The sequence below is a fragment of the Physeter macrocephalus genome, chromosome 10 (assembly GCF_002837175.3).
Source record: "Physeter macrocephalus isolate SW-GA chromosome 10, ASM283717v5, whole genome shotgun sequence".
In the NCBI taxonomy this organism is placed as follows: domain Eukaryota; kingdom Metazoa; phylum Chordata; class Mammalia; order Artiodactyla; family Physeteridae; genus Physeter; species Physeter macrocephalus.
In genome coordinates this window covers 7,298,867-7,316,959 of record NC_041223.1, presented here as the reverse complement: position 1 = coordinate 7,316,959, position 18,093 = coordinate 7,298,867, and the positions used below count along the sequence as shown (strand labels likewise).

Genomic DNA, 18,093 nt, shown 5'->3' with positions numbered 1-18,093 from the left:
TTTGTTCTTCTTTCTCTAGTTCCTTTAGGTGTAAGATTGGATTGTTTATTTGAGATTTTTCTTGAGATTCTTATCTAGTGCACCACCAGGTAAGTCCCAGGACATGTTTCTAATTACATACACAGTCTCTGAATAACAAATGGGTTGGTTTCTGAAGTTCACTTTTTAAGACAGTTGTTTTGATCTCGAAAATAATTATCTAGAGAAGCTGCTGTAAATGAATCTCAGGCCATCAAATAAAACTTAGGAAAATCTAAGCAACTGAACTAACAAGGCCAGCCAAAATTTTATTTGTGGCAGCAAGGACAACATAACGCAAGAGTCAAAAATGAGAGAAAGCGTTTTTTTTTTGTTTTTTGTTTTTTGTTTTTCTTTTTTCCCCTCTTTGTTTTTGGACCCAGAGAAGATCCTGGTTCTTTCTCATGCTTACTCATTTATTTCCTGGTTTTCTTATTTCCTTGATATTTAGAGCATCCCAGGATCTTGTTGTTCCTCCTTATTTGTCCCACTTGGCTATAATATAGATTCCTCTACTCTGAGCATCATTGATCTCAGGTCTTAGGAATGAATGTGTCTGATAGCCATTTCATAATAGTATGTGCTGGTGTCCCTCTATGATAGAGATTTTCTAGCCTCCGATTTCTACTCCTTCTCCATCAGATGCTACTTGTAGAGTACCTTTCCCAACCTTCCTTAAAAATTAGTAAGAATCATCTCAGTCCAGTAGTTTCTAGGTGTCCTTCTCAACAGTTACTGTAGCTGTGGGTCTAGTTATGTTATTTACAGTTCAATTTTAGGTTAAAGATTAAAACAAGAACCCACGTAAGCATATATAAAAGATTTATCCTTTGTGTCAAAACTACTTCCATGCAATTGCATTCTTTTTTTTTTTTAGTACACTTGTAATCATGAATAATTTTAGATTTTTTTAGCGAACTTGCAAAGATAGCACAGCGTTTTCATATGCTCTTCATCCAGCTTCCTCTAATATTGACATCTTACTCGACTCTGATACATTTGTCAAAATTAATATACTAACATTGGTACAAAATACTGTTAACTAAACTATAGATGTTATTGGGGTTTCTGTTTTTCTACTAATGTCCCTTTTCTGTTCCAGGATCGACGTGTCTTCCTAGTCTCCTCTGATCTGTGATAGTTTCTGTTTTTCCTTATTTTTCATGACCTGGATGGCTTGTAGAATGTTCCTGAATTTGGATTTGTCTGATGTTTTCTCATGATCAGAGTGGAATACTGGCCTTGGTTATGAGAATCACAGAGTTAAAGCGCCCTCATGGCTTTATATTATCACTGCTGATGTTAACCTTGATCACTTGGTAAACGTGGTGTCTGCCAGGTTCTTCCACAAGTGACTAGTTTTCCCTGTCCACGCTCTGTTCTTCAGAAGTGAGTCACATTCAAGGAGACAGGAATTAATGTCCACCTCCAGGAGTGGGGAGTATCTGCATATATTACTTGGAATTCTTCTGTAAAGATTTGCCTCTTCTTTCCCATTTTTTAATTCAGTCGTTTATTTATCTCAGTATGGACTCATAAATGTTTATTTTTTATTTTGGGTTATAGTGCAATGCTATTGTTATTTTTTGTTGTTGCTCAAATTGTTCCTGCTTTAGCCATTGGAGCTCTTTCAGGTGACTTCTGTATCCTTGTGATATGCTCCCATCGTGTGTGTGTGTGTGTGTGTGTGTGTGTGTGTGTGTGTGTGGTTTTGCTTTTTGAGCAATTTCTTACTTTTTGGCATCATCTTGTATTTTCCCTGTTCCAATCCTGAAATCAGCCGTTTCTCTAAGGAGTTCTGGTTCCTTTTATTGGAGAATCGTTTTGGGGAATGGAGATCTGGGCACGGAATGTGTTCATTACCCTTGGGGTGTCAGTTGCTTCTAGGCCTTCTCAGTGATAGGGTTAGAAAATACAGGTATGTCTTCTAACCCATGTATACACACAGACCTGTAGTTACTTCTATATCTGTCTTTCTACCTATCTGTTAAATATAAACTTGAGTTCATACTGAGGTCTCTGGCACTAATCCAGCACCACAGGTTTCATCCTAGCTTTGATTGTAACTTATTTCTCTTGCAGTGAGAAACCTGGCTCCTGTTCCCACAGTGTATTTATATATTTGTGCAACCCTTAGTGACATGTAAAGTAGTTTCAGAATTGCTAACCAGTACCCCTGTGAGGACTAAATTTACCAACTAGAGTACAGTGTTGAATTGTTAAGTACAGTTCTTCTTGTCTTTAGCCTTAGAGTATGTAGACAGAACACAGGTTTCCACAGTTAGTTAGGCCAGCACCTTTTCCTTCACCATTTTCGGTGAGGTTATAACATGCATTTGTAATATAGTTAGGTTCATTTAGCTCAGTCTGCATTCTGTCCTGGGGTCTCCTGGTGTCCTAGTTGATATTTTAAAATTTATATACTATAAAGGTCACTTTTTGTGTTGTTAGTTCTTTGGGTTTTGTGCATTTAAAATGTTAGATATCCATCAAATATCTGAGCCATAGATTGTGATATGGTTATTTTATGCTCCTCCCTTTTTGCTTTACATCATGAAATTTATATATCTTTAGAGGAAGAGAAAGATAAAATGAAAAATTATATTTTAATGTAATATACAAAAAAATTAACTGTCTGACTTTGACTACATATTACCATGCATATTACTCCAAACTCTAGGAAGATTTTTGCTTACTTTATTAAATACTTTTTTGAATTAAGAATGATCATGTAATTATTATAAGTTTCACGGCCAATGAAATATTGTCTTTGCATCTAACAATAATTATGCTGTTTTTTCCCATAAGCACAAGAAACCTTGAAGAGGTTGTCTTTTATGTTCAGAATTGGTAAAGCATGTAGAAACTAGGAGATATATCTATATATAGATATCTATATATAGATATATAGATATAACAACTATCATTTATTGTCTTACCATGTGCTAGATACAGCAACCAACTGAAGTGGCATTGTTGTTATTTTGATATTTTACAGATAAGGAGAGTAGATAACTTGCCCCAAATTACAGAAGCTATAGATTGTTGGAGGGATTCAAACCCAGTATTGGGGATACCAGACTTAATGCGAATGGTTTCCAAACCTGGCTGCACATCAGAATTACTCAGGGAGCTTTTAAAACTACACATACCTTTGCCCTTCTTGGATATAGGGCAGGTCAGAATCTCTCAAGGTAGGACATAAGTACTGACATTTTTAACCTCCAGCGTGCTTTATATGAATCCAGACCAGCACCGGCGCAGTTGAGAGTCAGCCCATTGGAAACACCTTAAGTAGGCTACAGTACTCCCCTACCCCCTCTTCAAGGTCAGTGTTCATTAATACAGTTGTCATAGTTATTGCTTCAGTCATCACCTGTCTGATTTCATTAGTAAAGTTACATAAACTTTTTTGTAAAAGCTGCCCTAACTCGTTTTTATTTATTATTTACAGTATGTAGAGGGAATTATTTTTTATTGAAGTATAGCTGATGTATAATATTATTTGTTACACATGTACAGTATAGTGATTCACAATTTTTAAAGGTTATACTCCATTTATAGTTATTAGAAAATATTGACTATATTCCCTGTGTTGTACAATATATCCTTGTAGCTTATTTATTTTATACATAGTAGTTTGTATCTCTTAATCCCCTTCCCCCGGTTGTCCTTCCCCCCTCCGTTCTCCCCACCGCTAGCCACTACATAGTTTGTTCTCTATATCTGTGAGTCTGCTTTTTTGTTATATTCACTAGTTTGTTGTATTTTTTAGATTCTTATATAAGTGATATCATAGGTCTTTCTCTGTCTGACTTATTTCACTTAGCATAATACCTTCCAAGTCCATCCATGTTGCTGCAAATGGCAAAATTTCACTTTTTTGGTGGCTGGATAGTATTCTATTGTATATATATATATATATATACCACATCTTTTTTATCCATTAACCTGTTGATGGATGCTTAGGTTGCTTCCATATCTTGGCAATTGTAAATAGTGCTGCTATGAACACTGGGGTGCATGTATCTTTCGAATTAGTGTTTTTGGTTTTGTTTCAGATATATTGTATATATATACAATATGTATTGCTGGGTCATATGGTGGTTCTATTTTTAGTTTTTTGAGAAACCTCGATACTGTTTTCTATGGTAGCTGTACCAGTTTACATTCCCACTAACATACATGAACTTTTTAATTGAATAAGTGGCAAGATAACAAGCACACGCTTCCTCATTTGCCTATAGGTTTTTTGTTTTCTTAAGCATACTTACGCAAGGCAAAATAGGAAGTTGTACTGTATTATTTTTGACTGCAGTGAGCCGGCTGAATCAAACTTGATGTAAGATGAAAAAGACGAAAGGTAGAGCAGAACCTGCAGCTTGCGGTGGGGAACTGGACCCCATGACGACAGCAACAACAAGACTAGTAGCTGGACTTGAATACTCATATATGGAGTGGGGTTGGTCAGGTAACTTGGTCAAGGTCGCACATCCAGTAAGTGGCAGGGCCAGGATGTGAAACCAGAACTCGCTGTATAGCCTGCTCTTCATCATTACAGTAAACTGCCTCCCCAAGTTATATTTTGTCCCACACAGTGCTTTAAATATTTTTTGACTTAGTGGCTAGCATTTAAAAAAATAGAAGATTTCACATGAAAATCCTGATTTTTGTTTTCCTTGAGATACTGGGAGGTCTGTTCACAGTGGGCCCCATCCCCACGTGGTAGCGCCTGGTGTGCTCGCTCCCGCTTGGCACAGTGCCCGTGGTGTCTTACTCTCTTCCCGTCACCCGCCCTTGTGCACTCATTTACAGCCCCACCAGGCCCTGTAGGTGACAGGACCCCCAGTATAGACGTATAGAAACTAACTTTTGAAGGGTAACATAAAGACTGTTTTGATCTCATCCTTCATTTTATAAAACAGTTTGCTTTCTTTTGTTTTACTCATTTCTTGAAGTAATTAAGGAAACAAAGTTGCTATTTATCCTGTACCTCTGCTCAGAGTAATCATTTGGTTTATATCTTCTAAACCTTTTTGTGCTTATATAAATATATATCTTTGGTATATAATGCAGGTAATTTTTTTTCCAAAAAACCCCCATGTGGTAATGCTATATTTATTCCATGACTGGTGGGTAACCCCCTCCCCCCATATATTCTCTGCTTTGGATCTGTCTATATTGGTGTGTGTCGCTCTACCTCAATTCTGTTTGAGAACTACATGCTATTCCATTACATGAGTGTTAACATCACTTATTTCACTATTTCACTCTTTTTAAAAATTCTACCCTCTGCCTCTGGCAACCATCAATCTGTTTTCTGTATCTATGAGTTCATTTTTTGTTTATTTTTTGTTTCATGTATAAGTGAGATCATACAGTATTTATCTTTCTCTTTCTGACTTATTTCACATAGCATGACGCCCTTCAGGTCCATCCATGTTGTCACAAATGGCAAGATTTCCTTCTTTTTTATGGCTGAATAATATTCGTGTGTGTGTGTTTACGTACCACATTTTCTTTATCCATTCATTCCTCACTGGACACTTAGGTTGCTTCCATGTTTTGGCTGTTGTAAATAGTGCTGCAGTGAACATGGGGGTGCACATAACTTTTCGAGTTAGTGTTTTCATTTCCTTCAGATAAATAACCAGGAGTGGGATTGCTAGATCATATGGTAATTCTATTTTTAATTTTTTAAGGAACTGCCATACTATTTTCCATAGTGGCAGTACCAGTTTACTTTCCTACCAACAGTGCACAAGGGTTCCTTTTTCTCTGTATCCTCTTTAACACTTGTTATTTCTTGTGTTTTTGATCATAACCATTGTAACAGGTGTGAGGTGATATGTCATTGTGGTTTTGATTTGCATTTGCCCCATGATTTTAGCCATTTCACTCTGAATGGACACTTATATGGTTATAAAAAATAAAACCACAAATATTCTTGTACATACCCCTTTATGAACTTCGTCTGTTCTTCTTGTAAGAATGGTTAGTTAAAATGGAATTGTCAGGTTATAGGGTATATATGCACATTTAAGTCTTTCCTAGATAGTGCCCGATTGCTCCCCAAAAAGGTTGTAGTACTAATGTGTACTTTCCCCCACCGTGTAGGAGAAATCCCATTTTCCCTCATTTTTGCAGCCATAATCAGGGAAATCTATAATTTCATTTTTATCTTTAACTTCCCTCATTTTTAGTGACATTGAGTTTGTTGTCATGTTTATTGCCTGCTGACGTTTCTTTGAATTTTTTCATTTGTTTTGTTCATTTTCTGTTTTTTTAAATTATTGATCTGTTGGAACTATTTATGTTTTATGTATATTATTCATTTTTCTATTATGGCTGTAAATATTTTCTTCCAAACTGTCTTTTAACTTAATGATGCTTTTCACTGGAAAGAATTTTAAAACTTTTTACGTAGTCATACCGTTTTATGGTCACCTTATTGTATGTGTACTCCAGGATTATAAAAAATTTCTCCTATATATTTTGCTTATTCTTTTTACATAGTTAAAACAATTTTGTTACGGAAAATATTAAACATATGCCAAACAAACAATAATACTATGAACCTCCTCAAATCTGTATTCCAGCGTCATGTTTATTAACTCATGGCCAGTACCTACTACCATTTGACACCTTCCTCTATCACTTTGAAGAAAATCTCAGATATCATCATATTTTATCCTTAACTATTTCAATATATTTCTCTGAAAGATGAGGGCATGTTGTATAAATGTACCACAATACCATTATCACACCTAAAGAAATAGCAAAAACTTCTTGATATCATCAGATTTCAAGGTCATGTTCATATTTCTGTTGTACGTAACTGTCATGGTATTTTTAAAAATTATTTTACAGCTTGAATCAGTTTGCAAGTAATGTCTACACATGGTAATTGTTCATTATATTTTTAAAGTCTTTTTAAATCTGTAGGTCCCCCTCCCTTTTTTGCCATATATTGATATTTATTGAAGAAATTGGGTCCTTGATTCTGTAGAGTCTCCCCCCAGTCTGAATTTTGATGATTGTACCTCCAATTGATCTTTTACAATGTTTCTTTTTTCTCTGTGTTCTCTGTGAATTAACTGTATGATCTAGTGGCCTAATCAGAGTCAGGATCTTGATTGATTTGTTAATTGGTCAACACTACTTCATTAGGATACATGTAACGTCTGACTGTCTGTTTGAGACAGTAGTGGTTGATGATCATTGCCTAGATCTCTTAATTCATTAAAGATTGAAAAGTGATGATATTGTAATTCTCTCATTTCTTCTTCTTTACTAGTAGCTTTATTAATTAGATATTGCTTTAAAGAGAAACTGTCCTCCTCCATTATTTGGTTAACCCAGTGAAATAACTGAACAGAAATGGCAGGATAAATATGCTTGATTCTTTCCCTTTTATTTATCATTTTACAAAGTAATGAGTTGATTTATTGGTGACCAACTAATTTTTTTATTAATATTTGAACTCATGAATTGAAACATATTTTATATGTTTCAGTTCACTGACTTCATTATTGTAAAATCCGTTGAAGTAATTATGGTAAGTGATAGTCACATTGTCCCATCTTTGGCCAATGGGAACCTATTCAAGTTGGCTTAAGTCCTTATTTCACGACCCTAGTGAGTAGCCTTTGATATCTGGTATAACAAGCTGCTTTAGGCTTATATTGTACATTTACTCCAGGTTGGGAATCTGGCGTATCTTCAAGGAACCCTCATTCCTTTTATTGGGAAATAGTATTTCAGGACCACAGTCTGGGCCCCAGCATTGCTCACTGGAACTGCAGTGGTCCTTGTTTTAGTTCTCTTCAGCAGTCGGAAGAACACGCACACAACATATACAATAAGTGCATACCGATAGTAACAATTCCAATTCAGGATTTCAGATTTTTACTTAATCTCTTCTGACTTTTCTTTTACACTGAAAATTACCAGGAATGGTAGCATTCGAGCGTCATACACATTCCAAAGTACACTCACACTCATCTCAGAATAACACCATCAACAATGTGGCTACTGAAAAACAGCTGAAGATTTTCTTCCCCATCCTTGAAGTGGTACAACCCTTTAGGGATATAACATCAGATTACAGTGTTTTAAAAGACACTCGAATGATTCTTCTCATGGTTATGCCACTAATTAGACATACAGTTAGATCCTCCTCTTTTTTGTTGTTGTGTATTTGAAATAACAGCTTTATGAGACAATTCACATACCATGAAATTCATGATTTTTAAAGTGTTCGGTTCAGAAGTTTTTACCCTATATTCAGAGTTGTGCAGCCATTACTGGTGTCTAATTTTAGAACATTTTCATAACCCCTAAAGTAAGCCCTGTACCCTTTAGCTGTCGCCTCCACAATCCCTCTGTCACCTTCAGCCCTAAGCAACTGCTTATCTACTTTCTGTTTCTTTGTATTTGCCTATTCTGGACATTTCATATAAATGGAATCATACATGTGGTCTTTTGTGACTGGCTTCTTTCATTTAGCGTAATGTATTCAAGGTTCATCTTTATTATCATATGTGTTAGTGCTTCATTCCTTTTTATGGCTGAATAATATTACATTGTATAGAAATACCATACATTTTGTTTATCCACTCAGATTTTTTAATTTAATTTTTTATTTTTAGGTGTTGCTTTTAAAATTAAATTTTGCAAAAATTATGTAAAATACTTGGTTTTAAGAGAAAAATCTGTGGAATAATATATTTTTAAAGAAGCCTGGTTTCTCTGATAGGGATAGTTAAGCTTTAAAAAAATTGTTTTATTCTAACATGTTTTTAATCTAAAGCTCGTGTATGCAATTTTCTTTCCTTATTTATTTTTGATATATGACAGGCTTATTTTTACCCCTTAAGGTTATCATTGTTTCATTGTCTTTATGTAATGCACTTAGTGTCTCTCCCGCCCCCCATTTTTCGGTTGTTATTTGTTGGTTCCCAGCTGTGAGGTATATTGTAATCATCCTTTTCTTTTTTTAACCCGGGTTCTCATTTGAAGTAATTTTCTTGTATTTCCAGTGAAATGCTAAGACATTTCATACGCCCTCCCTTTCCTCCCCAGATTTTGATAATTGTGGTATATCTACCTTGTTAGGTCATGTAACCGTTATTATTTTTTTTTTTTAAAAAATAAAATAAATAAATATATTAAAAAAAAAAAAAAAAAGGACAGGCCAGTGTGGGAAACAATGTAACTCGGAAGTTCTTAAAAACGTGATCCCCTGTAGCATCGGCATCACTTGGCAACTCGCTTTATTTATTTATTTATTTATTTATTTTTGGGGGGGGGGGAGACTCGCTTTAAAATGTATATTATTGACAGTACTTTCTCCCTTACAGTTATCACTTCACCTAGCCTTAGTTCTACAGTAGTGTGTGGGTGGGTGGATGGTGGTTGGATGGGTGGATGGACAGATAGAGATTTAGATTTAGATACATAGTTTTGGTCTTTTGTTTTAAGGCTCCTTTTTAGATCTCATATCAGAGTCCCTGGAGTCATTGTGGTTGGGTGACCCTAGTTCCCTAGCAGATTCCTCAGTAAGGGCTCATGAAAACTATGTTTCACGAGTTCTTGGATTTTCCTAACAGTTGCAACATGTATACCTGAAAGTCTGTTTGGCTGGCCATAAAATATTTGGCTTATATTTTTTTCCCCGAATAAATTTAGTATATGTTATTCATTGTCTTTTGCCATGAAGCATTGAGATTGCAAAGCCTGATGACAATATGATTTTTTTGTTTCCGCTTAAAAGAACCTTGGTTTATTTTATTTAATTAATTTACTTATAACCTGGATACCTAAAAGACTGTCTTTCTTTAAATTCCACTAGTTTTACTTGGTGCTGGTTTTTCCACATTGATATTTTTGAATACATGATGTCCTTTCAATATATAGTTTCAGGGTTTTGTTTTGTTTTTATCTTTTTTTTTGATTCAAGTGAATTTCTTTATGTTTTAATTTTTTTTCTGTTTCATTGGTTTTCTTCTCTGGGAACCACTACTGTATGTGTTCTGGATCTACTTTGCCTATCTTCTCTTTCACTTCATTTCAAATCTTTTCTTTTTTTTTAAATAAAACTTTCTTCCTCATATTTCTGTGAAGGCATTATCTCTTTTGTTTATTTGCTCTTGTGTTCCATCTAGTTTTTTATTTTTGAAACGATTTACAATTTTTGAAGAATTATTTTCTGAGTTCTTTCACTTGGTTTGTGAGTGTTTCTAATTCAAATTTGTGTCGTTCTTTTATATTTTCTAAGATCTTAAAAATTTCTTGTAGCATATTTTGAGAATCAGGTCACTGTCTCACCTGCTTAGTGGGCACGTCTTTCCGGCATGCGTTCATTGTCTGTAGCGTTAATCTGCTCCTTATTCTCTCTCAGTTCTCTCTCTCCTTCTCTCTCATGGTTAGTTCCTTAAAATGGCCATGTATTGGATTCTAACACAATCCTTTTCTCTTGTTCATTTTTAAACATGATATTTGTTTTTATGAACTTGAAGAAAAGAGAGAGGAAAGCGTTTAGGTTTATGCTTTAAGCTCTCTCTTCTGAATTGGTAAGTAATACATCTCTTATTTTTTGAGGTCTCCTGGCTGTGTTCCTCTCCCCCTTTTTCTGGTCCTTCTCTTTCCTTTACCTCTGTTGTCCTTTACTGGTCAGTTGGATTTCACCCCAGCAGTTTCTTCTGGGTGTGGAGCTTTGTCCTGGAAGGAAATTTTGGCTGAGAGTTTCAAGAGTTTTCGGGGTGTAAACCACTTTAGCCCCTTCCGACCTTATTGCCCACCCATTGACTTCACTCAGGAATTGGTGCCACAATCATTCCCAATGTCAGGAAGCCCTCAAATAGAAGCAGTGAGCTTTCTATTGAGTATTCGTTGGTAATTTTGGAATTTGTCCCTTTAGCCCCATCAGACACTCCGTTAATCCCCTCGGTTTCCCCTGCACGAATGCTGATAGGCATCTGGGGTGCTGGTTGGGTGTGGGGTGTGGGTATGAGGTATCACATGGGTCCAGGGACTATCTGTTTCCCTCCCCCTTTCTATTTTGGGGTTCATGAAGTTACCTTTCACCTAGTTTTATTGTAAATGTGTCTCATGGAGTTTTGATTTTGTTGTCTTAGTTGTTCTGTCCTTGTGGGGGAACTAAGGGAAATTGAAATCCTGCTGTCCTCACTGTCTTTTCAGAAATCTTTTTATCATGTTGACCTGTCAAATTGCCACTACTTGATCATTTTTGATTGACTAAAATGGTAATTTTATATGGTTTAACCTAAGGTATAGCTCTGTGTTTAGGTTCTAAAACATTTGGAATCTCTTTTTCAAAATATATAGGTTCAACATATATTTTTGTATGTACATTAATACTTAGAGTCGGCCCTCCATATCCACTGGCTCCTCATCTGTGGATTCAGTCAACCACAGATCAAATTGAAATCCATGGATGCGACCCCTCAGATACTGAGGGCCGGCTATATAAGGGGTTTTGGTATCAGTAGGGGGTCCTGAAACTAATTCCCCACGGACGTTGAGGGATGACTGTACTTTAGTTGCTCATAACAGGCAAAAATTTCTAAAATAGCCATATACTTTAAAAAATGATTAATTGTAATAATGTGAGGTTGGGATTCCCTGGTGGCACAGTGGTTAAGAGTCCGCCTGCCAATGCAGGAGACACGGGTTCGAGTCCTGGTCCGGGAAGATCCCACATGCCGCGGAGCAACTAAGCCCGTGCACCACAACTACTGAGCGTGCGCTTAAGAGCCCGTGAGCCACAACTACTGAGCCCACGTGCCACAACTACTGAAGCCCGCACACCTAGAGCCCGTGCTCTGCAACGAGAAGCCACCGCAATGAGAAGGCTGCACACCGCAACGAAGAGTAGCTCCGCGCTCGCCGCAACTAGAGGAAGCCCACACGCAGCAACGAAGACCCAACGCCGCCAAAAATAAATAAATAAATAAATTTAAAAAAAATAATGTGAGGCATAAGTGTGTAGGGTAAGGGAAGGATGTAGCTGTTCTTTATTTAATTTCCTAAAATACTCATTGGATTATCTGTTATTTTTCAACTTCTTGAACTGCCTTTTTTATATTCTGAATTATTGTAGGTAATTGGATATGTTTCTATGTTCTGTTGCTCTGTTTATTACTGTGCCAGAACTTTTCTGTTTTAAATACAGTAGGTTTATTAGTAAGGTGTGGCATCGTGTAGGGCAATTCTTCCCATACATTCTTTCTTTTCAGAAGTTTCTGGGCTGTTTTTATTTTTGTACATTACTTTCTTACACCTGAACTTTATTTATGAATTTATTAACCCACACAAAATGCCATTGCGATTATGATTGTAATTACATTGAGTTTTTATTAATGTCCCTACATTATTGAGTCTTTTCAGTTTGATTGGATTGTTCAGGGATTTTATACTACATTTAATGCTATATTTCTCACTGGAATGGAAGAATGACAAATAGGCCATTCTTGGACCGTATTACCCCTTTCCTCTCTCCCTGTGTTTTATTAAAATAATTGGGAGTTGAAGATCCAGGTTTTTCCTCACAGTATGCTTTTTTATTTTTTTCAGTTTCCAGTATTCCTTGCTAAAACTTGTTAACCAAGTTATGATCATGGAGTTATATCTGCCTGTATACGTCCTTCGAGATTCATGGCTTCTCATTTCCTTGGGCATTTTTCTTTTTCTATCTTGAGATCTTTATTCTGATCCAATTTTCATTTGACCAGACTCTCCTGTTCTTCCTCAGGTAGTTTTTTAGAGAAGGTAAATGAATTGCACTTTGGGTTCTTCCCTATTCAACGAGGTTTTTTTCCCTTCTTCTTTATATATTAGTGATATCTTGACTGTGCAGAAAGCTCTCCTCCACCTCGTCCTTTTGTTCTTTCTGGAACTCCTATTATTCTTATGTTACAGCTCCTAGATCTGCCCTCCATTTCTCTTATTTTTCACTCAAAATTTCGATTCCTTTTTCTTTTCTCTGGGTTACAGTGCTCATTTCTGCAGTTAATTTCTAAATTATTAATTCAGACTTTGACAGCATTCATTCTATTTTCACTCCCTTTATGGAATTTATCTCAGAAATCTTGGTCTTTTTTTTTTTTTTTCCCAGAGGACTTTAATGAGATCTTGCATTAGAGTATTTTTGTCGTTCTCTCCCGTGTCCTACATTCAGTCGCTGTCGGCTTTTCCGATTCTTCACGTTGGTGTCCCTAGTTAAAGCTGCTGTCCCCTCTTCCATGCTCAGGAGTTTTGTAACGTCTGTTCCTGTTTGTCTGGATGGGGGTTGACACCCCAGGCAACACCAGCAGGAATGTGTCTCCTCAGCAGCGTGTAGGCCTGCCTGGCTGCCGGTTCTCCAGGCAGTTTGTCTTGCAGTTGTTGAGAAGGAGGGCTTGTCCCTTCCCAGTGAGCCTGAAGCAGATGGGTCAGCAGGCTGGAACTACAGAGAATGCCGAAAGAATTCTTTAGAATTTTATCCTAGAAAGCTTGCTGAATTTTGTAGAGCTCTAAATAAATATTTTATCTGATGTCACTCTCCACACCAGAAGAAACAAGCATTTATACTGCCTAAAGCTTTTAAACAGACATGTCTTAACCCTGACCACATTTATCACAAGTAATCATTTTTAAAATTATGCAGCTATTTTAGAAATTCTTGCCCGTTATGGGAAACTAAAGTATGTATTAATTTAAATGCAAAAATATGTGTTGAACATAAAAGAATGCGAGGGGGGGAGACCAGTTAAGTGTTCACTAAATGACAGGGAGCACAGATATGAGTGACATTTGGAGACACAATAACTAAATTGGTGATGTTTTAAATTGAAGAAAAGTTGAGATTTCAGATTTTGATGGCTTCAGTTTTCTCAGTAGAAGGAGAAGGTAAGACCTTTGAATGATTGGTCAGGATGATGTTGCCAGAGGTTTAAGGACACTGAGACATCTCCAGATCTGCTGTTTTATGGGGCAAAGCGTCAGGAGTTTGCCGGGGATGTGACTCTATGAATGGGTGAGCAACAGTAGGGTGTCTAGAAAACATTCAATAACGTATACTTGAGTGGGACCAGCCAGGTTAGTTTTATGCATTTTTCTCTTTCAGCCTCCTTTGGTATAGCTCAGGAGAACAAATGGACAAAAGACTTGGTTAAACCCACTAGTTTTCATGTTTACACAAATGGCTACCTGGTTTTGTAATCTTTTCTCAAATTTAATAATTCTCTGGTTTTGTCAGTCTAGAGATAGTTGTGGATAATACTGTGTATAGCCTTAAAACTAAATGCTCCGATTATTTTAAGTATGATAAACAAAATGTATGATGAAAAAGGTGAACTTGGTTCTTTTCCTACTATACTTTTTTGATAAAAATATTACAATTTCATTTTAGTTCTTGTTATGGTTTTCTAACACTTTTAGAGCTCTTTAGGTCTAGTTGAAAATGGTGACTTATTCTAAAGATTCTTTTTCCTGTAAAATTATGATTTTTCTAGGTTTGTCAGCAAACTATAGAGAATAATAGTTTACAACTGTAGGAAGTTCTCCTGGATGCTCTTTTCAGCTTTGTTGAATTTGTGTTACAGTTTTCTGAATTCCCGGATCCCATGTGGGCTTCTGATTACGTGCAGTTGTCCAGGACGCCGCCTTCCTCGGAGCAGAAGTGCAGCACCGTCTCTTGGGACGAGCTGAAGTCCATGGATTTACCCTCATTCGAACCTGCCTTCTTGGTCCTCTGTCGCGTCCTTCTCAACGTCATACACGAATGCCTCAAGTTAAGGTTGGAACAGAGACCTGCTGGAGAACCATCTCTCTTGAGTATTAAGCAGGTTTGTTTCCAAGACTGTTTAAAAATATTGAGCATTTATTATATTCTTCTACAGGCTCAGCATTTTTGTTTTTAGGATTTTCCCCCTGATTGTTGCAAATGGTGGAACTGAGTGTATGTTAGTGTTTTTAAGCTGCTCTGTTTAGGGTAATTTAAAATGTTCTTTTCTCCATGCATTCTTCAAAGATGAGATGATGATTCCACCTATCTTCCACTTCCTCATTCTGAAAGGTTATAAAAGTGTGGTGCTGATAGGACCCTCTATATCCTAGTACCATCAGTCTTTGAAGACTGGAAACTTAAAATTCATTCGTAAGAGATAGTTTAAATTCTTAAATTTGTTGTTGTCGTTGTTACGTAAGCAGGTGCATGCCTGCAGGATGCAGGGGTGGGATGTGTTTGGACATTTTGCTTGCTTAGGCACTTGTATGGTTTAAGCAACAATGACAACTTCTGCTTTCTTAACTATTATTAATTTGGGGCGGGATTTTCTAGTGAGTTTGCTACTCCAAGGGTAACAGAGAAATGGCTAGAAGCAGTTGTATCTGCCAGAGTGTGTGCTGAAGAGCGTTTATATTTATGCCTTATGATATTGCCGTATTGACGTTCACTATATAAAAGAACCATTTCAAATTTTGATGAAAACCAGTTACCGTGTTTTTTTGTGGACTGTGCTTGTCCGTCCGCATGGAGTTTGAAGGGCCAGGAGCTCCTTGGCTCTGCAGGACGGGATGCGCAGAGGGGATGAGTGCAAGTTGAAGGACAGGCGGTGCGAGAGGTGCGAGATAGGACTTGACGTTGTTTGTGTAGTTAGGTGTGGAGCCGGGCGGCTAAAGGAACTGGAGGTGGAGCCCTGTGCCTCCCCGTCATGGCTTCAGTTCCCATCCAGCACAGCCTGAGCGCTGCGTCCACCTTCGCACTACTTTCTTCTCACCATCTTGGTTCTATGACTGTCCGTCCTACTGTCCACGTGGGCCACACTTTTCACTTGTCCTCCATGTTGTAGCGGTTATTTAGAAAGTTTTGGTAAAATACTTACCTCCCCTCCCCACAAGACAAATACATACTTCAGGAACATAAGCTGCTGAAACAAGGGGGAGTTTACCTTTTACTAATGGGGCTGTTGTGAGGATTAAACAGTAATTTATGTTAAAACATTTTGAAAAGTAAAAAACCAATACTTAGATTAAGATAGCATTACTAGAGTAAAAATAAAATAGAAATTTTGGCTCTAATGCATTCAGATTGAGTGGTAAGCACCTAAGTGACATCTTTAACAGAAATTTATGTTAACACTTTTTAATGGATTAAACTCTAGCCATTGCTCTCTTACTGTGGATAATTATTTTAAAAACATTTTGAAGGGGATCTTGTTGTAAAAGCAATCCATGTTTATTTTAGAAAACTTGAAAAGTACGGAAAATGATAGACAAAAATGAAAGTTATCCTATTATTCTGCCATTCAGAGATAACCACTGTAACATTTTAGTGTATTTCTATCCATTTATTTTTCTGTATGTACATACTTTCTGCACATATAATTTAAAATAGAAAAGAAAAGAATATGAGTTTTCATCCTTAAATTTTTTTCAGAAATAAGATTTTAAATGGCTGCATTAGTGTTCTACCAGATAAGTGCATCGTAACTTATTTAATCCCCATTGTTTTTGAATAATATTGTGATAAATATATTTGTAGGTAAGTTTTAGTCTGCATCTGCGATTATTGCTTGAGTACAAAACGTAAAAATTAACTAGTGAGTCATACATTTTTAGATTCTAGAAAGTTTGTACCAGTTTACTTTCCCTGTGGCAGCACCGTGGTTCCTTTTGTGTCTTGATAGTGTATCTTAAAACTAGTGCCACTGTGATCTTGTCTCACAGTCCCTGCTGGTTAGAATTTGAGGGCGTGTGACCAGCGAGTTATTGATAGAAGGACAGTAAAGGTCCTCTCATTGCACCTTCCCTCCCTTCTCACAGTACCTCCTGGACCTACACATGGCGGTTTCCCTCACCCTTTTGTTTTCTTTCATTTTCTCCCCCCTTGGCTTCCATTTAATTTTATCAGATTAATCTTAGGTTTGTTTGTTTTTGTGATTGAGTTTTTCGACGGTAAAAGCCACAAATCACGGTAGGTAAACTTTGCTAAATTGTTACAAAGGCCACCAGGCTCTGTGGTATGTAAGTATATTTGAATCTTTATTATGTTTTTGGTTAAAAATGACCAGTCTCATGAGGAAATTTTTCTCTTGTATCCCTTGTCTTATCATGTAAACTAGTAGAAAAATAGATCTTTTTCTGTAGAATTTATTTTCTATAAAACTTTATTTGTAGACAGTGTATTTTAGCAAATCAGTTTTCTGCCTGTATATTTTTCTTTGTGTATTCATGCTATACTGTTAAATACTTTTGTTTTCACTGATTTGTTTTAATTATTCAGTTGAGATTACTGAGATATTTATGTGAAATGAACTGACAGAGAATCTGGAAAATATTTTAGGGTTTTCAGAGGCAAGGTTCTCTTCTCCTGACCTTTTTGAGGATTTACGTGGAAAATGTGTGAAAACCGACAAATAATGTGGTCAGAATGTGTGAAATGGTAGAACTTGTGCCTGTTGTCTTGCAGCTGGTGAGAGAGTGTAAGGAGGTGCTGAAGGGCGGCCTCCTGATGAAGCAGTACTACCAGTTCATGCTGCACGAGGTCCTGGACCATCTGGAGGAGACCGACTGCAACATCGACGCCTTTGAAGAGGACCTGCACAAAATGCTGATGGTCAGTCCTGACTGAGGGAGAGATGTCTGACTTGTGTGTCTTCTCACGTGTGCCGTGCTTCCCTGTGCTCTTCCACCCTCTGTGCTTCTGCCCCTGTTACTCCTTCCTGCTCCCAACGTCTTCTCTCCTCCTCATCTGCCCACTGAAGATTTACGTTCACGTTTTGTCTGTCAGTTTTCACCTTTCGTGTGCATCTATCTATACCTTCTCTGAACTATTACAGGGTTCTAATTATAACCACACTATTTAATACTTAGTGATGTACCACCTCTCTGTCCTCAGGTTTCCCCCAATTAAGCTGAAAGCTGCACAAGCCAGGGGCTGGGCCTGAAGTGCTTTTGTCTTCTGTAAGGTTTGGTAGAGTGTTAGTATATAGTAAATCCATGTTAGAGTCGTTAGGGTATACGCACAGACGATTACTTAATGTGGCAGATTGATGAAATAATATAGAAAAC

General features: G+C 36.9%; 1 protein-coding gene across 5 annotated transcripts in view; it reads left to right on the top strand.

The window, feature by feature from the left end:
- Positions 1 to 18,093, top strand: part of MAP3K4 (mitogen-activated protein kinase kinase kinase 4) — a 110,628-nt gene that overhangs the window by 51,788 nt on the left and 40,747 nt on the right. For all 5 annotated transcript variants that reach the window (XM_028494779.2, XM_024122449.3, XM_028494778.2 and 2 more), the window contains exons 4-5: positions 14,625 to 14,867; positions 17,492 to 17,638. In XM_028494779.2, coding sequence (XP_028350580.1) covers positions 14,625 to 14,867; positions 17,492 to 17,638 — 390 coding nt within the window. The remainder of the gene's footprint in view (positions 1 to 14,624; positions 14,868 to 17,491; positions 17,639 to 18,093) is intronic.